Here is a 22,215-nt window from a genome sequence, read left to right as displayed (position 1 = left end):
ATACATTTTTCTGTGTTGGAATCATTTAAAAACACTGCAAGCACAAAAAGTTGCTTGTTGATGTGCAAGAAATCCTAATTTCCTGATTTGAAAACTTGTCTTAAGCTTGAGTGAAATTTCAATGTCATCGCATGCTGGATTGAAGAATATGGCTTATATGAAAAATCACTTCTCATCTGTGATTTTACCAGTGTCATCAACCCAGATGGGTCCTCTTCATTCTTTCCATGTGCACAAGAACTTTATTATTTTTTTTTTTGGGGTAGCTATACTTGTGGAAGCCTCCAGCAGTTGCTCAATGGATGGCACTTTTGATAGGAATAAAGGCTATGGTGGCCTGACGGCAGATCGGAACCAATGATAAGCAAAAGCCCAGGTTGCCTGAAGTCAGGGGTTGGAGGTCTTTATTAAAGATAAAATCACCAAAGGTTTAATCATCCATTAATATTGGGACAAAGACAACTTTTTTCTAATTTTGGTTCTGTACATTGCCACAATTAATTAAAAAAAAAACTTCAGACTTTCAGCTTTAACTTAGTGGGTTGAACAAAAAGCATAAAAATGTGGGGAACTAAAGCCTTTTTTAACACAGTCACTTCATTTCAGGGGCTCAAAAGTAATTGGACCAATTAAAAAGCTGAAAATAAAACATTCATTTCTATTACTTGGTTGAAAACTCTTTGCTGGCAATGACAGCCTGTAGTCTTGAACTCATGGACATCACCAGATGCTGGGTTTCCTCCCTTCATCTGCCTGATCTGCCAGGCCTTTACTGAAGCGGCTTTCAGTTGCTATTTGTTTGGGGGCCTTTCTGTCCGAAGTTTAGTCTTCAACAAGTGAAATGCTCAATTGGGTTCAGATCAGGCGACTGACTTGGCCATTCAAGAATATTCCACTTCTTTGCTTTAATAAACTCCTGGGTTGCATTGGCTGTATGTTTTGGGTCATTGTCCATCTGTATTATGAAACGCCTCCCAATCAATGGGACTGCATTTTGCTGGATTTGAGCAGACAGTATATCTCTGAACACCTCAGAATTCATTCGGCTGCTTCTATCCTGTGTCACATTATGGATAAACACTAGTGTCCCAGTGCCATGGCAGCCATGCACGCCCAATCCATCACACTGCCTCCGCCATGTTTTACAGATTATGTGCTATGCTTTGCATCATGAGCTGTTCTACGCCTTCTCCATACTTTATTCTTGCCATCATTCTGGTAAAGGTGGATCTTGGTTTTAACTGTCCAAATAATGTTTTCCCAGAACTGTGCTAGCTTTTATGGATGTTTTTTTAGCAAAGTCCAATCTAGGCTTTCTATTCTTGCGGCATATGGGTGGCTTGCACCTTGCAGTGCACCCTCTGTATTCACTTTCATGCAGTCTTCTCTTTATGGTAGACTTGGATATCGATACGCCTACCTCCTGGAGAGTGTTGTTCACTTGGTTGGCGTTGTGAAGGGGTTTCTCTTCACCATGGAAATGATTCTGCGATCATCCACCACTGTTGTCTTCCGTGGACGTCCAGGTCTTTTGACGTTGCTGATTCACCAGTGATTTGTTTCTTTCTCATGATTTACAAAACTGTTGCCACTCCTAATATTGTAGCAATTTCTCAGATGGTTTTTTTCTGTTTTTGCAGCTTAAGGATGGCTTGTTTCACCTGCATGGAGAGCTCCTCTGACTGCATGTTGTCTGTTCACAGCAAAATCTTCCAAATACAAGCACCCCCCCCCCCCCCTTTCCCCCACTCAAATCAACTCCAGGCCTTTTATCTGCTTAATTGATAATGACATAACAAAGGAATTGCCCACACCAGCCCATGAAATAGCCGTTGAGTCACTGCAGAGTTGTTTCATTTAAAATTGATTGTGGTAAAATACAGAACCAAAATTAGAAAAAAGTTGTCTCCGTCCAAATATTTATGGACCTAACTATCTGCTGTGGACTGGAATTTGATAGTGGGAGTACAAATTACAAGGTTGGAGGATTACAATTGGATTACAGTAATGTCTTTTTCATTGCAATCTTTAAAACCTGCACATGGAATTCAAATGTAAATAATCTTCTTGTGTTTTAATGGCTCTTCCATTTACCTGATATTCCCAAGTCACAAAATGCTAAATTCATGGTCATTATCTCAGCTGGTCTGAGCTTCTTTTTCCTTCTACATGCCATCAATAATACATAGCCATTTCCTAGTGTGGAGAGAACACCTGAAATGAGAAAGAACGTTGTATTAAAAATAATATAAATATAATACCCAGCAAACTAGAATGTGTTTTTGTTTTTAATAATTTAGCATGCTACGGATAATGCCAGAATATGAGCCACTGGTAGGCAATGCCTACAGTCAGAAACATCTAAACAACCAGACATTACAAGAGATTCAGATAAGTGGTGCTTGCTGGAACATAAAGATGAGTAGTGGATGGATGAATGCAGAGGGGGAGATTACAGGGACTAATTAATATCTAAAATCACATTATTAATAAATGTTCAGGTTTGAAGCCTTAAGTAAAATGTATAAAATATGAATAGCCAATTTTACTACAAAATGATTAATTTTACTATTCAGGTTTTAATTCTAATTTCTAATTTGGCGGCATTGCAAGGGAAACTTAGTACCTAGTGAAATGTAAAAATCCTTTGCCAAATTTTCAGTGGAGCAGAAAGTTCGAATTTTGTATACCTAATATCTGCTTGCATGCTTCTTGCATGCAGGACAGTCTACTTCTGCTTCTTCTGCTTTTTTGTCTTCTTTACTATTATACCAGGTCATATTCATATACCTGCTTGCATTTAAAAATGAATGTAATAATGAATTTGCTATTACAAAGCTGCAATATTGTGTATCTTTCATATTTGCCTGGAGTTCAGTCTTACTATGTAATTAGGATGGGATACAGAGGGAGGGGGATCTGTTGGGATACAGAGGGAGGGGGATTAGGTAAGTACATTCAGTAGCACTGGGCAGGATAGCAGGTCTATCTGTGAACCCACTATAGTATTTTCTATTGAGGGTCTAAGATGCATCTAGAGAAGAACAATGAATTAGTACAATGTCCTATACCATGCAGAACATGTTTGTACTTGTCCCTGAAGCCTATGAATAAAGTCAGTGTGATGGGTTATCTTTTCTGAGCATAAATCCTGCTTCCAGCAGCATTGCCTAGTACTGTATTTGCATCAATCTTTGCTGTATATTCAATGAGGAATCTGTCCCCCTGAACCAGATGTATGTAAGTAGGATGCACTCAGGAGGCTGCAGGCACCATAGCTGGAAACAGGACAAAGAAAGGGAAACCCATTATACTGATTGTTAGGAGAAGTATAAACAACTCATTTTTGTGTTTTAATAACTTAAAATTAAATGACAGATAAAATACATATATGGAGGATTTTTAGGTCTTATCTAAATTGTATTTCTCACCATACAATCCTGAGATTTCTTCAGCTATACCATCTAGCTGGTCTTTCTCTGCAGCAGTGTAGTGTATTGTTTGTAGTGATGTAGTGTTTAAACCCAAAAACTATTTTCAACCCCAAAAATATTAAACGTTACCTATCAATGACAGCCTGCATTTTCTCTCCCCTTAAGTATGCAGAACCTTTTTATAGGCTTGGGTCCTTCCTGGATAAGAACTAAGGAGCATAAAAATACTTTCTTGTAGCAAAATAGGGCCTCTGTCTTCAGTCAAGGGCCATTCACAGGAAGAGGACTTCGACTCCACAATATAACTCCTGTATTATGGGGGTCTGCAGATGAGGAGCTTAATGGTATCTGGAAACATTTATTAATGCGTTCATCTAGAAGCATTATTCCTTTTCGGACATATCAGTTTTATAAACCCTTCACTCATTCCTTAGGGTAAGGGGTAGGAGTACAGGGGTATATAAAACTGATATGTCAAAACAAGAAATCCCATGAACATCCTGTCATTGTTCAGCCAAACCAGCTAGGAAAGTTGTTAACATCTACCAGGCTGGGTTGGTTGGCTGAACCAATGCTATATTTGTTAATGATAGATATACAGCTCAGCTTTGCTAGCCAGTGCCATTAACAGCTGTCATTGCTTGTCCACTAGATTGAAAATGATGGTATATGTGCAGAAAAGACAAAATTTTAGGTGGAGCTTGGATTGCTCATATGGAGTTCCAAGTTCCAAGGATGGAATAGCTACAATCCAATCAGATTCAGAATCAGCTTCAAGTTTGTCAAGATAAATCCACCACCCTGGTTCCTTGACCACTTATTTACTGCACAATAATGCCTATACTGTCTGGCACCTGCCTATTCCTTGACATCACTAAAGACAGTGAAGTGATGTGGACACCCTGAAGAGGGAGGTGGAAGGGCAGGGTGCCCTTATGCCTAAAGATCAACATTAATAAGATTATCCTAATTTTATGGAACACACTAATAAACAAATATAAAGAACTCCTTCAAAATAGAAAACTGTAAACATAACACAACTATCCTTCCGCTAGAAGTCCTCTGGAATTTTGAAAGATATAAATGCTATCTTTATGCTTACAAAACCTTACATTGCTGTAGGCAAATGAAGATGCTAGCTTAATAAAGCTTCCCTTGTTGGAAAATAGGAAAATTTCTTTTTAACAGATTTGCTGTTTAATGATAATGCTTTTTGGTAGCTCTTGCATACATGGGTGTAACAATAAAGTGCCAGTTCCCAAAGCAATAGCATTTTTTCATTTGCTACTCCTGGTTTACCACTGACCTCAGGGTAGTAAAGCATGCTCGGATCAACGACAACAGAGTTCCCAGCAGCACACCTACAACCTCCAACAGTATGTTTATTTCCCGCTTTTCCATTGGCTTTTAAAGTTTTATGCGCCCTCTGGGCTTTTATGAGTACATCTCCTTGAGTGACTAGAATGCGTACTGTAGGTAGTGCTTTATAAATGCACAACAAATTAAAATCCTTGAATTTTACAGCAAATTCATTTGCAGATAAATCTGAATTTCAGCCCTACTGGGCATCTCTTACCACTACTAGTGACAGATGTCTATTAAATGAAACTCTTCATAGGGAATACATGCATATGTTGTAGTAACACATCATAAAATGTAAATGTTACTGTGAGTTGCCTCAGGGGTGGGCAAACTTTGTGGCTCAGGGGCTGCAATGAGATTTAAAATTAGACAGACGGGCCAGGCCAGTATCAGATGGATGGAGAGGGTTCGTATGAACTGATATAAAGTATGTGTAAAAGCCATTACCTAAAAGTAAAAAAAAAATCTTACATTCAAATTACATTTAATTCCAGCAGTAACAGTCTTGTTGGTGACCCTTTTTTCCAGTGGACATATTTCTACCAATATTTGACGGGCAAGATTGAAAAGCCCAACTGGCCGTATATTGCCTGTGGGCCATAGTTTGCCATACAATGAAAGACTGTAACATGTATATCATTGTACCAGTGTTTTGCAATGTCCATCATTTTGAATGGCAGCCCAACAGTACCATGCAACACACTAGCACTAGAGAGCTACAATACATTGGCTCGCCTATGCAACTTGTTAATGTGATGTATAATGTTAACGCAGGGTTGAATGAATGAATAGATACACAAATTGAAAAACAATGTTACAAGACTTGATGAAAGATTTTTCATGGTGAAAGTTGAAAGTTGCATGTTTTGGTATTCAAACAGTAAATTTCATAGAGGTCTACAGCAAACAAAAAAGGGACAAGAGAGGTGAGAGACAGAGTGAAAATGCATCCCAGAAAGGAACAGGTCTTCCAAATGAAGGGCAGTTGGGAACTATGGCATTGTCACTTCATCAGGTGTCAACAGCACGTAAAGGAAGCATTCTAATGCCAAAACTCTTGGCTATGTACACACATCAGATTGGTTTCGCCCGATACGAAGGGTTCAGCGAGGATCTGACATGTATACAGCAGTCGCCCGATGTCATTCATGGATCCATCTTGATGAATCTATAAACAACTGACAGTGAGGGATCACGTTACAAGTCAGTGGAGAAGAGCACAGCAGGGTGCCTCTGGATTGTTCTCCCCACTTCCCTCTCTATAGAACAGAATAGTGCTGTGTGTAAAGCTCTTGTTTGTTCATGTGTTACTCTTTTGTCACTTGCAACAATCACAAAAGATTGTTTCCAGCGACAAAAATTGAACATGTGCCTGCTGCCTTATTGAAAAACTACATATTTGGAAGACACAGCCTGTATACCTATTATACTTCTATGCACATCTACAATTAAAAACCACAAACAGCAAAAAATCCAATCATTTACAGACATTAATACCAATATTACCCACAAATTCATCACATTTGTAAACATATCTAAAGAATTCAAAATAGAACCCCTTTGAAGTACATTGTGCAGTTTAGCCCTTAACGCTCTTAAATGGAATAGCATCTACAAAACTCCAAACAAAACACGATTCTCTTCCACTAAGTAAAGGGAAGATATAACAGTTATCTCTATCCTCACAAAACCTCACATTGCTGTAGGCCATTGCAGATGCCTGCTCAATAAATCTGTTGTTAAAAAACATGAACTTTTTTTTTTTTACAGTTTTGCTGTTTTTATGATAAAGAATGTTATCTAGTATTTCTGTTGTAACGTACAATGTAATGTAGTGAGTCAAAAAAGCTACTATTGATTGGATTTTATTATTTTTCAACCACCTTAACCCATGACCTATCTCTAAATCATCCATCAGAGCCATAAAACATGCCCAGATCATTGACAGCAGAGCTCCCAGACACACCTCTCTCATCTACCAGTATATTTATGACCGCCAAACCCAAGTGGCTTCCAAAAGCTTACGTGCCCTGGAGGCTTTGATAAGGTGTTCACTGATAAATGCACCATTCAGTGGATGATTTTGTCAGCTAGAAGAAAGATAAATCCCAATGCTCTGGGAGAAGACTGGAGAAGATTTGGAGAATCTGGGTGATCCAGCAAATCTGGAATGGTTCTAGTCCAACTAAAAGCAAATAGTTTTAAAAAATTCATTCCCAGGTTGCTGGCTCACCCAGGTTCTCTCCCATGAGAGTCTTTCTTTTCCAGTTTTAGAGAGCTTTAACAAATCAGGCCCATAGTGGGAATAAGCTCTAAGAAGTAGCATACTTAGTTAGCTCATACCCTTTTCCCCACTACTGTGTTACCCTAAACAACCTGCTGTTTTCTTAATTGGGTTAGATTGAATTTATTTACAATAGATTAGATTAGTTTAGTTTAGATGTGTTAGGCTATGTACACTTGTGCAATAGTTCTTGTCTGATAATCGGCTCAGGGCCAATGTCGGACGAGAATCTGGCATGTGTACAGCGCTCGTTGTCCATCATCCAAACAACTGTCCTGGCAGATCCATGGACGATGAACGACGAACAATCTTAATGGAAGTGAGGGGGGAGAGCGCAGTGGGTTGCTGCTCCGTCATTTTCCCTCTCCATTGAACAGAACATTGGTGTATGTACAACACTCAGTCATGCATCGTGCAGTTGTTAGTTGTTGGAAAGGATCCTGAAAGATCCTTTCCAACGACAATTATTGCACCTGTGTACACTTAACCTGGGACATAATCTGGGACAGTAAAATACAAGCATTGCTCAAATAACAAAGCATGCATTCATAAATCCATTTTCTCTGCTGTACATGGAGCATATTGATTAACTGCTTATTCCAAAAGATGAGAGAAGATCAATTTACCCAGATGTAAGAAGTAAGAAAGAAGTTTTGGAACTGGATAGCAAACTGGACCAGACTGTTACCTCCTACAGCTACAGTGTATATGTGCTGTGGAAATGTGTGTGATAACATTGCGTTATGTGGTATTATTTATTCTTAAAGTTATACCCAGGCACCTTAAGAGCATATTGTGATGCACTGTAAGGTGGACTTTCAATTTCAGTCCAATTGTTCTGAATAATGCAGCAGTTTTGCATTTTTTTTACCTTAAAGCGTACCTAAACTCAGAATTTTCACTTTACATAAAACAGTAGACAACCCTTTATTGTAAAGTAAAAGGTTTTTTTTTTTTTTTTTTTAAGTGCAACACTTCTAGGTGATCGAGAATGAATGGGAGCGCAAAGCCTCCTGGGATACCTACGTCACGCATTCCGGGGGGCTCTTGGGTGCTCCTTCTGCGCATGCCCGAGATGCTCAGAGCCTTTTCCTGATAAGGGAAAAAAATTGCCGATTTCACAAATAGGAAATGAGGTGGGCAAGTTTTTTTCCCATCTATGTCACCTGATCTCATGCCTGGGTTAGGTGACATAAGAAGAAGAACCTGAAAGAAAAGGCGAAGATGGCGACGCCCGGAGGGCCGGCCCAAAGACGAACGCCGGGACGACATGGGACCCGATGGAAGAGCCCTCAGAATGGATCAGACTGCCCTGCAGGATTGAAGGTAAGTGTATTTTTTGGGTTTTGGGGGTTTTCGAGTTTAGTTTAAGCTCAGCTTTATCCTACACCTCCACTATTCCCAATCGGTGCAAATGCCCGGCAGTAATGTGTGCTAAAAGCTTACAAAAGTGCTAAATATATCAGTGCAGGTATTAAAAAAATTTTACAATTTTTCAACTAAGTTTATTTAAGTTGAGACGTTACTTAAGGCACAGGTACAAGAATAGAGTACAAGAATACCCTGTATCAGTCCTAATTAAGTCCTTCCACTCCTAGGTTTTTTTTTTTACACCTACATTTTTTAACTTACCAATTGCTGTAGTCAGCCAGCCAAGGGTTTGATCATGTTCTGTTTCTTCAGATTGAGACTCCTTTTCTTGTGATTGATTTTTCTTATTTGTTAGAATTATCTTGCAGCAGACAGAGATGGAAAGAGAAAATTCTAAATTAGGGAAGATTGTTTGCCTCATCCAATCCCTGAGGGTATTGCTCACTAGAATAGAAAAATATCCAGGCACCATCTAAGACAAGGGAATCTAGTCATGTGAGAGTAACAGGGAGACCTGTGTGGTTGAGACTTAGCCTAGCTAGGGCTTTGAGACCCTGTACCCCACTAGGCTTGGGAACATGCATTTTTCGAATATCCAAAATTGTGGTGTTGGGGTTTGGCCACAAAAATTGGAAAACAGTCTTTGAAAGGCTTGAAATCAGACCACCCCAAGAGGCACTCTGATATTAATAAATGCTTAAACATTTTAAGGTGAGGAATCTTTTGGGGCATCGGGATTTGTAAACCCTACAGAATCAAATGATGCTCGGAAGAGAAAGAAAGTTACCCAGTCCTACAGATCATGAGGCGGTACTTTTTGGGATCCTGCAATGATACATAAATGAAAGTCCTAGATTTTAAGAGGCCCACGAGAACCCACATTAGCAGCTCTACGGGGGTACCTGCTACAGTTACATTAAAAATGCGCAAAATGTAGAATACATTTGCCATGATTTATACCAGAAACAATATGTTCAAGTCATATTCATAATATTAATATTAATAAAAAATGGGTTATATGGAAAAAATGTACTTTGTATTCACAGTAATTTTTTTTTCTTAAAAATAACTAGGTAAATAAGTATTAGATTTTATAGCTAATTCATTTTTTTTTATGTTTGTTGGTTTGTTAAAAAAGTGCACACATTACAAAACAACAAGGATAAAAACTATAAAGCTTGGGATCCATGGATAGCCTACACTTATCACTAATTTTTCAATGAGAACCTTTAACTACTTTCCAGTCCTCCACCCTTCCTTGTTCTTGTTTCCCTCCCCCACCCCCTCCCTCATGTGGTACCCATGTGAGGTATTCACTTTTATTTTCTACACATTATTTATAGTTTGACTATTTTGACTTTTTATTGAGGAAATTTCTGCACACTTGACATTGCTATAATTAATGTCTCCTTTTTGTTTAAATAGTTGTAACACCATTCCTTTCTTGTTATGTGTTTTTTATGCCAAATTTGGTATTGTGGTTTATTGCCCTCATATATAACGGTTTACATGCCATTCCAGTTTTATTGAGGCTTTGTTATTTTAATTCATATTCGACTGAAGAGAACATTTTCTCTGTATTTGTTGTTACCGTATGTAAGAAGTGTTAATTTATAAATGTGCGGAATATTTGTTCTGTTATATCTTTATACATGTACAACACAACTGCTGTATATTACTTCTGAAAAATTTCAATAAAATCTTTTAAATACAAAAAAGTGCACTCAATAGATGTTATACTTCTCAGGCTAAGTCAGAATGTAAATCAAACATTAATTAGGAAAATAGGAAACGTTATTGCAAAAAAAAGTTAGGACAAAGGGAGCCTGTGTGCTGCCTTTTGTTCGGATTTTCTGCCTGTAAGGCAAATCACAAGACGGTCACTACTTTTCCGCACGGCTAGACCTGATGACTTGCTCTATTCTCCCTATATACACGAAAAAATAAGCGCACATACACAGATTTAGAGTGATATATAGAGGGAATTACTGTGGCTACATTGTTAAAGGAGATGTGACTTAAAAACATCTCCCATCCTATTGTGTGTGAAATTCCCCCACCTACTAGATTGTAAGCTCTTCGCGGCAGGGTCCTCTCCTCCTGTATCACTGTCTGTATTAGTCTGTCATTTGCAGTCCCTATTTAATGTACAGCGCTGCGTAATATGTTGGCGCTATATAAATCCTGTTTATTAATTATAATAATAATAATAATAAAAAGGGGAATAAACTCATAACATACTGAAGGAGACATATTGGGAAGACAAAAAATGGTGAGCACTTAATAAAGAACTGAAGCCAAAAATGCTCACAAAAAAAGTGGTGCCCATACAGACCTAATAACATACTGCCAATTACCCAGCATGCAAAATCATAGCAGTATTACAGAGTTGGATTCCCAGGTTCAGAATAACCAACCGATACTCTGATTTACACACATATAGAACAACAGAAGATATTCATGCAATATCTATACATATAGAAGTTGTACAGAGAACAATATAAAAAGGGTTTTGAATATTATGCCTAGAATGCAGGACAAGATAATATAAAAGAATCTACTATGCAGTTTGCATACACATAGGCAGACATTAGGAATTACATGTAGCATACAGAACAAGAGTGGTACTGTGCAGAGTCCATACATACAATATAAAGATAAATACAGAGAAAATCACCCAGCATACAGGACGAGAGAAGTGATATTGTGCAACCTCCAAAAATAGAAAAATAAATACTGAGAATTACATTAATGTGTATTAATAAAGTACTATGCAGAGTGTGAATGTAAACATTGTAAGGTTTGCAAGCTAACCACGCCAGCAACATTGATATTTTCAACATTTTAAACATATAAACATATATGGACCGGTCATGAAAAATACACATCATTTGGCACTTCTGCAGGTAAGAGGGTCAGTTCTCAGGTGAAGGAGAAGAATTATGGGAGATTTGTATATCTTGCAGGAAGGAAGAGGTAAAAACAGTCTGACTCCCTGAGTTTAGAGTAAACAGACATGGATATGGTTGAAATGAAAAAAAGGTCTTGTAGCCATCAGATGTGTCAGAGACCTTGGCTTCCTTTTATTACGATTACTTAATTGATTACATTATCGCCATTCCCCGAAAGTCACATCAACCTACAATGTGATAGATTTACTAAACAAGTGTAGGCTGCTCACTTTACAAAGTAAATATTTACTCTGTAAGGTATACTGCTTTATAAAAATTTACTCGAAAGTAATATCCAGCCATGTTCAAAGGAAAAATTAAAAAAAAAAAAACCTGACTGTTGCTTGATACCCAGAGTTAGCACAGCTTAACCTCATTCATCAAGTTTGATGAATTATCCTTCGCAGAGTGATAATTCTGTTTGCTAAGTGATTAGTCTAGACTAGAATCTTCTACCACTGAACCTTCATGTACTGACTGCAGTCTCCTTGGGCCATTTCTTCAGTTTGCACTGAACATCACCCCATTCCATTTGTCTGGCCCCTGGCCAGTTAATTCAACCTGCTGGAATTCAGGCAAAACAAATATATCTATTTAAAATCAGGACTTCTGCGTAAAACCGGCATTTATAGTTTGGGGGGATGCTGGAGAGCTGCCTGGTTCCATTCACTGGCTTCTTTGTGGCTTTTGTTGGCTCCTTTTTCATTTGTTTGGGATTATCAGCGTTACCCAAATGCCCTAGGCAGGGGAAAAAGTTTTGGCTCGTGCTGGCTTTGCGTTGCCCATACTGGCTGTAGGCTGCTATGTTGTGCTATGTTGTGTTACTGTTCTAGAACATGTAACATTTAGCTTGAAAAAAATGTAATGCCAGGTTTGTATTGAAGCATAACTATACTGCAACATCCTTTGCCATAACAGATAACTATTCATACCATACTTAATCATTATGGAAGATTCACCTCTGCCGTTCTTCAGACCTGTCCCTAACTATTCTGTCGTTCAACTCTATTTGTATCGAGAATAATTGGTTTTAAAACTAAACTTGGGGCCAAAAGATTTTTATTGCTAACAATGGGACCCTCTGCCTACTTCAAGGGTAAATAGCTCATTTTGTCTAGCAGATGGTGGAACCGAAATATAACTTACCTTCTATTTTATAGAAATAAACAACAAATAGACGTGTTTTTTTTAGGCAAATGTGAATACTGTATTCAGTGATACTTCACATAGAATACATTTACACAATAAATCATAGTACACTATAGAAATATTGATATGGACCTTTACAACAGAGATCCAGTGATCAACCAATAAGGTTGGTACTAGACATCAGTTACCTACTTTTACATAAACAGTTAAAGCGTGTTACAGGGCCGCAGAGGAGTTTATGTGCAGCCAGAAGATCCGGTGCGTTTTGCCTGACGAGGGCTTCTTCAGGGGTAGTTGTGTGCTAGCAAGGCAGTCACAAATATTGCATGCAGTATGAGCCCAAATGGAGGATCTTTCCAAGTAGGTTACCAGTGTCATAAGACAGGAGAATATTACAGGTAAGTAGATATCTGGTCCCAGGAATAGAGTTGTTCTGGATCACAGAGGAAAGAGTGTGAGCTGCAGCCACAGCTCTCCAGTAGCAGACAGCTGTGTTTGTTACTGGGGAGCTGCGGCTGCAGCTCTCACTTTCTCCTGGGAGGATGCTGGAGACCCGCCCGTTTCCATTGACTGGCTTTTTTGTGGCTGGATCCCTGTTGTGACTGGATCTCTGTTGTAAAGGTCCATTTCAATATTGCTATTGTGTCATATGAATTATTGTGTAAATGTATACTATGAGAAGTATCACTGAATACGGTATTTACATTTGCCTAAAAAAACCCACATATATATTTGTTTTTGTTCTATGATGATTAGGGGTTGGCAATATCCCACTATTTTTTATTTTATGTAATACCACTCCACTACTACACACAAAAAAACTTATTTTACCTTTTATTTCAGCAGACTGACCCCATGCAGCCATGCCAGAAGCCTAGCTGCCCCTCCACTGACATCATCTCCTTCAATGAAAGTCTACAAGCCTGCACGGTACAGGATAACTGTGTGCAATGCTCTGCATTGTCAAAAGTCTTCTATCCAGGGGTCAAGGTAATAGTGTGCAATGCTCTGCTAAGGTAGGGACATAGGCATGTGCTTTTTTTCTAAAGCCAATGGAGTTGATTTACTAAAGCAATATGTGCTGCTTATATGGCACATTACCTAGTTGCAAGAGAAATTTCACCTAACTTAGTAAATGGAGATGAAGCTACATTGACTTTAATCATCATGGGCAAGAAAAAATCCTGTATTTTAAAATATCCTGCACTTGATCAGGTTTTTTTTTTGCAAAGTGAACTATGATCTCATTCCCTAAACTAGGTGAATTATCCATTACAGTGTGACCTTTCACTTTGATCAGTAAACTGCCTAATTCCATAATGCTCCAGTCTGCAGAGCATTATATAACACTTTTACACTCTGCCCTACCATCCCTTACCTGCCATTCAGGAAAAGAATGCTCTGTACGGAGAATAATATTGCAATTAATTAGCACTGATCATGTATGCATCCATACTGCACATGCAGCTGATAAAACAAGATGAGTAGGAAGGATTCCTTTAGAAGACACTAGCAGCTGCAAGAGTGAGGAGTACAATAAGCTTTACTCTGCTTCTATTACCACCTAGTAAAACAAGCAATTTACCCATGTTTTAGATTTGTATGTTTTATGGGTCATGGGTTATTATATATGTTGCTGTGCAATTATGTATCTTTTTCTTTATGATTTGAATGGAATGTTTTTCAAATTGATTCAGGTTAATTTTCATTTTTCTTGATTTATATGAGAAAAAAGTTTTGATGCAAACAAATGCCTTTATACTCAAGCTCTAAAAGGAAAAAAGACATTTAGCAAGTTATTGGATGCAGCAAAATTAGACATTTTGTGGCTAAACTAATCCATTTTTAAATGGTGCTATTGGTAAGGGTCTTTGCACTAAAATAGTAAGGTGAATTTATTATTAGTGGGCTACAAAAAAAAAAAACCCAGATGATGAGATCCCACCGAGCAGAAGATTTGGACTACAGAATTCTCTGGAATCCTATGAACAAGGTGATGATTCCACCTCCTGCAGTATGGTAGCCAGGTAAATATATACAAAAAATGAACTTTTTTGTTTTAGTGCAAAGTTTAAGTGCACATGCACAGAGCTCAATGGCTTTTCAAGGGAAAGGTGGGTTAACTGAAAAGAACTAATATTACATTTTTCCCAACAGATTGACAGGAAGTGTCACAGGGGCTTGGCTGTGACTATTAATTTGTTTACCATGCCTGCAATTTCTTCTTCCCACGCATGTTGGTTGATTGTCAGCAACATCCAGTCCATAAAAGACTCAAGGGAGGCAAGTACTCGGAATGGGAACTGCATGTCATGGTGGTAACTCTTTTAAAATCTTGGCTAAGCTTCATGGCCACTAAAAAGATTAAATATAACAATTTTACTCAAACTCACAATTGTATAACTTTTTGTTGGAAAGCCTTGTTTTGTAGAGTTCCTTGGCTATATCAAATCCAAAAAAAAAACACTTTGAATTTGCATTTTAATGAACATTACAACCAAGGGAAAAAAGCTAATTTAGTTTACTTCATTTAGCGTTATTTTATTTTTTTTTGTACATTTGATTATTTTACTTTTTTTTCTGGGAGTAAAAAGTAAATCTGTGAAGCTAATAAGGCATTTTTGGCACAAGAACATATATAAAATAGTTGGAAGAAGTTCCCTTAATACTCAGGAGCCTGTTAAAGCCATTTACACTTTCAACCACACAGAAAATTTTTTTTGTACACAGAAATGTGCTTGCTAGTTTGCTGATCTTTTCTAGATCTTAACCTATTTAATGGACAGTGCTACATAATATGTTGGTGCTATATAAATACTGTTTATTAATAAAAATAATAATATGACCTAGAAGTGCTCAGCTCTGAGAATTTTTTCAGGTTCAGAGTTGACAAACAGCAGGTAATTTAGAAGAGGGGTTCATCTTGATGGAGCACAGTTTGTGTTTTTTTGGCTTCAGCAGAGTATAGGGGTGACATTAAGGGTCTAACAGGCAACTAATGTCTCCATTTAAAAGACCTTGTCACTTGCACTATACCATAACATAGGAGCAATACATCATCTTTCCACTATGAATAGACTAATATCCCAATAGCCTGCACTCTTAAGTTACTAGTATTGAAATCACCAAATGTTAAATGGAAAAAAGGGGGCCTTGTAACCATTGTTTATATACTATATGTAGTATCTGTATGTATTGTAAATATTGCTAGTACCTTTATGTATAATAAAACATGGTCAATTAAATGCCCTGTAAAGCCCTACTTTTCCTCATCTCTGAAACTATTTATCCAGAAAAATCATTTTTTTTATACATAGGTTACTTTATAGTTGACCTGAATCTTACCTGTGTTGAAAAAAAATTATGTAGGTCAGGTATATTTTCCCATCTATAGAGGGACCTATCTATTATAGCCCAATAAGGCTTAGCTGTTTCTTGATGATGTTGGCTTAAGTGACTTTGTACCTTGCTCCTTTTCAGTTGGTCCTGTATAAGCTATGCAGTAAAATTGTGCAACCCACCAAGGATTGTTGGATGTCCAATGAGTAAGCTGCCAGAATAAGAGATACCTACATATCTCCTTCACACCTCTCTGGCATCTGTACCACACTCTAGATTATTTTAGTTCAAGCCCTGAAGCTCTGTACACAATTGTAGACCCTGGAAACAAATATTAGTTATCATTTTCAGTAACAGTACAACTAATGATCACTGTGCATACACTGCTGATCTGTTCTATATAGAGGGGATGCTAGAAATTACTAGGAAACACCCAGATACCTCCTACCCAATAGTAAAGGCTATTGCTATTGCGTCTGGTCAAACATTTTGATTTGTCATCAGATCAATAGATGAGAAAAAGGGTGACAGGATAAATAATATGTTTTGGAGAGATTTCCTCTAGTTTCCTGTTGTGGGGTGAACACAGAAAAAATGAATACAATAAAAAAAATAATACAATAAACTTCAATACTCAATACAAAACTAAAAACTATTCTGGTTGAACATAGATTTTAAGTAAAGACATGGCTTAAAAAAAAATCTTATCACTGATAACAAATCATCAAGGACGGGATTTGAATGCTCTGACAATGTTGAACCAGCGAGATGTTGGTACATCGCTGCTACCTTAATCATGCAGGGATTCTGCCTGTGGGTTGATGATATAGGGACAGAGATGGTTTGTGCTTTTATTACATGTTAATATAAAATGTTGTTTGTAAAATGTCTATTACATTGGATATCTAAAAAAGCGCAGCCTGAAATCTTCCCAATGTTTCTCTTGGCCGGCTATAACACCTGTTACTTTCCTTCTCATTTAAACATCATTCATGCTGAAATCTTTAATCATTAAAAAAAAAATAATCTGTCCGTTCATATCTTATCACACAAGAAGAAATGTACTTTCCAATTTTCATCATGATATTATTCTCTGTTGACCACGGACTGCCAAAAATAGTGATATCCTGCTGAGATTAAGCCTGAAATCGAAGTTGAAATCTGAGTGCCTCTAATAGAGGCAATTATGGCTGAAAATCATTGTCTCTGCTAGAGCATGAAGAACCCAAACGCAGGCCTAGAGATCTACTAATAGGTCTGTCCACACAAACTTACATTTCACTTTTTAGTAGCTGTAAGCTTCAGGAAGCTAAACTCCAGACAAACAGCTTAATACATAGATGTTGTTTTACCTGCTAAAAGATTTGTACTGCTGTCCATCTAATCCTTAAATCCAGCTCTGCCACATCGAACGTGGCTGTCTGGCAGCATGGAAGACCTGTTTTTCACATCTGCAGGTAAATAACACTTACGGGTCTTTTGCCATACCTACCAATGAACATTAAAAGTACTACAGTGCAGATGTGTAGATGACAGCGCTACACTATATCAATTGTTAATAATAATAATATTAATATTAATAATAATATTAATAAATAATGACTGGCTCCTAATGTTGATTCTTTCTCTCCTGATTTCCTCGCGTTTAAGGGTTATTTCAGACTTGTGATTTAAACTGAGTTTTTAGCTGCTTTTGGGTGCATTGAAAGCTGCTATTCTGTGACTATGACCAGTAAAGTGCATCACTGTTTAAAGATTGCGTTTAAGGGCTCGTTCAGACTTGTCATCTAAAACCATGCAACTACTCCTGGGAGCATAGCAAACTTTAGCTATGCGCGCATGAACTGCAAACTGTACCACCAAGTCAATGATCTTGCAGGCATTGGGCCTGATTTACTAAAGCTCTCCAAGGCTAGAGAATATACACATTCGTCAGTGAAGCTGGGTGATCCAGCAAACCTGGAATGGATTTCTTCAAAGTCATTAGCTGTTTGCTAGCAAATGTTTTGAATCCTTGACCAGATCCATTCTAAGTATGCTGGATCACCCATCTTCACTGATTAAAGTGTATCCTCGCTAGCCTTGGAGAGTTTTAATAAATCAGGCCCATTGCCTTTGTGTTGGCAGTTTGGTTCTTTCTCCAGCCACAACAGTTCCACAACCTAAATACATTCCCATGCAAACTTGTGCACAAAATGCCCAACTGCTCCTATTATGTAAATGGGATCAGTAGGGAACATGGTGAGCAAGTCTGAAAGAAGCCTAAAAATATATGTTTAATTAATACAGAACTCCTTAAATCTGCTGTTGATATCTGCCTTAAGTTCAGATTTAATGATTGTCTATTGTGACATCTTACTCCTAAATTGGCTATACTTTTAGAAATCCCATAACTGAAAATCTTAATCTGTTTTTGAGTAGTTTGGACCATTCTTTTTCAGGCTTTTTTGCCTTCCTGAATAAACTGTGAATATAAGCTTCAGAACACAAAGATTTTCTTGTATGCTATTTATTTATCTTGGGGTTGAAATTGATGGACTTGTGTCTTTTTCAGTGCGACTACCTATGCTACCATGTATTTCATTTTCCATACATAAATTCCTTTTTGTCTATCAACTACTGGATAGCTGAGTTTAAGAAACCCTGATCCAACTCAGCTGGAAAATTGCTTTTCATCAAATTGCTTCAAGTGTTCAACTGTTTGATTGATTTCTTTTTGACCGCAACTATTCTTTCAATGGCCCTGATTCATTAAAGCTCTCCAAGGCTAGAGAAGATACACTTTCATCAGTGAACCTAAGTGATCCAGCAGACCTGAAATGGATCTGATCCCGGATAAAAAACATTGGCTAACAAGTAGCAAATGACATTGTTTTGCTAGGTTACCCAGTTACCCTGATAAAAGTGTATCTTCTCCAGCCTTGGAAAGCATTATTAAATCAGACCAAATGTAATAAATCTATTTCATTTCATAACACTACTTACATTTGTCTTCATTTTTTAATGACATTAGCAATACAAAGTTGTTTGAAAGTGTTTACAATTTCCAGAATTTTTGACACGCAATCTAAAACTAAAGACAGTTAATAGGCAATTGTAACCACTTCAAACTGCAGAAAAGAATCTCATGGAAACTGGTTAGTTAGTTGTATACATATCTTCAGTCATTTACCAGCAGCTGAGAGTATTCAAAATCGTCAGTAAAATTGTCACGCATGTGGAGAGCAATTATTTTTACTTCTAACATCTTCCAGGGCTTTAATCGGCTTTACACTTAGCAATTTTTACTACCATTTAACCACGTTTCATCTCACGGGAAGAGCGAAACAATCACAAGTAATGACTAGAAAACCCACTATATACTATATACAAGTTCAGACAACCACCAGAACTTGGTTGATTGTGAAGTTAGATGTGGACAATAAATTGAAAGCTTCATTATGGTTTGTTGAAAAGTGAAATCAAAAGTGAATTTTCAGGCAGCTCCTTGCATTTGATGGAAACCAATATTTTCTGTCTTGTCTTTGTGTTATCAACAAAAAATGTATATTAAAAGACTAAATTTCCATCACTAAAGGGGTACTTCTGTACTGGGCCTTGATCACAAGGACTTTACTTTTGCAGTGGTGGAACTTTTAGACATGGTTGAGGAAAGGAAATTTACCAATATTGGGTCCTAAACATTTTTGATAGTGGCCCGTAATGCAGCTAGCTGGAGAAAGGAGGAAAGGCAGCGCAATGTTTGCAAGTTTACATTTCTAACTAAGAAAATGAATATGGCGTGCACGTCTAAGAACTGGAAACCCATCAATCCACAACTGATGGAAATCCAACATTTTATTTTTGTTCTTGTGCTTAAATCCACAAAGAGGATAGTTGAGAATCCTAAATTTGGGATTTAAGACTGAAGACCCCTCTCCACTATATATTACCCATCAAGCATGCTCTGATGTTCAAGGCCTAATGGATGTACTAAGCAAAAAGGATTAGTACAAACTATTCTCAGCAAAATGCTTTAACCTGTGCTATGTACGAATAAATAAAAATTGCAATGTCCAAAGTTCAATACTCCAGCTCCCTTTATCTTAAAAGCAACTGGTCCACTTGTACCTGCCCATGTTCATTAAAAATGAAAACGACTTACAAGCTGTTTAGTAATGTATTTAATTTTAAAAAATGTTTTTTTTTTCTTGTTTAACCAATTTTGTTTTAATGATATGATTATTTCTTATTTTAAAATAACTTCACAAATGTTTGCAAGAGCAATGCCATCCATTTTTTTTATTCATGCCATCTAATCATATTATTTACGTGCTAACTTACCAATAAATAACAGGTATATTCCAGCACAGATATCAGCTTCTTTTGAAAGTTTTGATTCAAATAGATCTCCTTCTCTTTCAAACATTGGAATAATGCCATCATATCCAGAGAAGCTTTTATTTGTTGCCATCTTGTTTCAGATGTCATTTATGCCTGAAGAGAAAAACAAAGTTAGTAAATACTGTATCTAAAAAAATATGTACTGCTGGCAAGTTTATGATATAAATTTAGAAAAAGTATTACTTTGCCTTTTTATTACAGGAGGATCTAGTGTTAAAAGAGAAAAGTACTAAGCAAACTAACAGGTTTCGTTTATTGTTGGAACCCTTAAAGCAAACGTCTGCCAACCATATTACTGGTCGGGAGATGTTTATGTTACTAGTATATTACTGGTATGTTAATGTCCTTTATTACGAAATAACATTTTTCTTTTTTCACCTGCATTTCCAGACATGGAGCATAAGATCACCAATACTACCTTTTGTTTTTGTATTAGTTTTGGAACATTCGTCTACTCTTGCTGCTGTACTATTACAATGTAAGTAATATTGTATCCAATTCCCCCTCCCTTGTGAGCAATCAATTTAAACTAAAAAAATGTTTTTCTTTTTTATGTTTACAAATCCTACTTTAGGACATAATGAATATTCGAATATCCATTAATTAACTTTCCCCTGTCATGCTTAAACTTCATTAATTAATAAGCCACTCTTTGACTCAGAACTTACCAACTAAAGTTACCATTTGTATTCCAAAGGCAGAAACTTCTCTGACTTTCATACAAGGCACCTTCTAAATAAGGGTATCTTTCTATGTTTCAATAATTAATTTAGCCTCGGATTTATCCTCATATATGCTCATAACTCATCTCATCCTCATAGGCTACTCTAATTGTAAATACTTACCAGCTTTTCCAAGCTTCCTAAAATAACTACCCTAACCAACAACCAACTTCATTTTCATCCAAACCAGCAATTATACACTGCCAAGTAAATCTAATTTCTTTCTTTTTAACTCAATGAACATACTAACAACTATTATTACAGAATATACATATCCCAGTCTATTACCCTTAGTTTTGAACACACAATCACATTTGTATATGATCATTTATATTATTATCACATTTATATATTTTATACTGTCATATTTATATATAGTTCATTATCTCTATACCAAAATATAAATATTTCTCTCTACTGTATTTCTAAACTTAGTCCAAAGTCTCTTAGTCCCCAGAAGAAGCCAAAGGGCGAAATGCATCAGGAACAAAGACAATCCATGTTTCACATCATTCATTGAGATATTATTATATGCTTCACAAATGTACTTTTTCACAACATAGTTGAGCTCTGTATAGATCAAAATCTATGTTGCTGGAATTACTTGATGAGCTCTGTATAGACGTGTAGTGACTTGCTGTTGAAATACAATTATTTTTAAAGAATGAGTGTTGCTTTAAAAAGCCATTCCTTTCATTTCTAATTTATATGTCTGCCAACCATAAACACAATAATTGTTTCTCCAATGGTAGTAATATACCAGAAATAGAAGATTGATTCCCAAAACTTTATCATTTTAGGACTTGGCACAGTGCTGTTACATGGATGCCTTGGATGCCCCAGGAAACACCATCAGAGATAAGTAAATTTACAGAGAAGATTAGAACACAATCATGCTTGGTATTTACTATATTCCATGGCCTTTAAGGAAAATCTCTCAGGCTTAGAAACAGATGGGGATGAAAAAGCTTCAGGATCAAGGAGGAGGTGTAGAAGATCTGGGCCATCAGGATAATAAGATGGAGTAACCTGGTTGTTTTTAATTCATCTTGGGTTTCTGTGTTTAGGTTCAAGTTGAACACACCCAGTTGGCACAAATGCCCACTATTTCCCTCCGGAATCTTGAGGAAAGCCTTCCTAGCCTTCATAGAAACATAAACTTGAATTTCTTTGAACTAAGATGAATAACAAAAAGATTTGGCACAGAAAGCTGTTTCTAA

The 22,215-nt window shown here is 37.0% G+C and overlaps 1 protein-coding gene across 1 annotated transcript in view; it reads right to left on the bottom strand.

Annotated features, from left to right (window-relative positions):
- Window positions 1–22,215, bottom strand: part of OPN5 (opsin 5) — a 49,980-nt gene that overhangs the window by 12,981 nt on the left and 14,784 nt on the right. The window contains exons 2-3 of the mRNA XM_072407441.1: window positions 20,214–20,366; window positions 2,095–2,214 (exon numbers count right to left, since the gene is read on the bottom strand). Of these exons, the coding sequence (XP_072263542.1) occupies window positions 2,095–2,214; window positions 20,214–20,343 (250 nt within the window). The 5' untranslated portion in view covers window positions 20,344–20,366. The remainder of the gene's footprint in view (window positions 1–2,094; window positions 2,215–20,213; window positions 20,367–22,215) is intronic.

The sequence above is a fragment of the Pyxicephalus adspersus genome, chromosome 4, assembly GCF_032062135.1.
Source record: "Pyxicephalus adspersus chromosome 4, UCB_Pads_2.0, whole genome shotgun sequence".
Classification (NCBI taxonomy): Eukaryota; Metazoa; Chordata; class Amphibia; order Anura; family Pyxicephalidae; genus Pyxicephalus; species Pyxicephalus adspersus.
The sequence above is the reverse complement of the archived record's forward strand: the minus strand, read 5'-3'. Positions and strand labels throughout refer to the sequence as shown.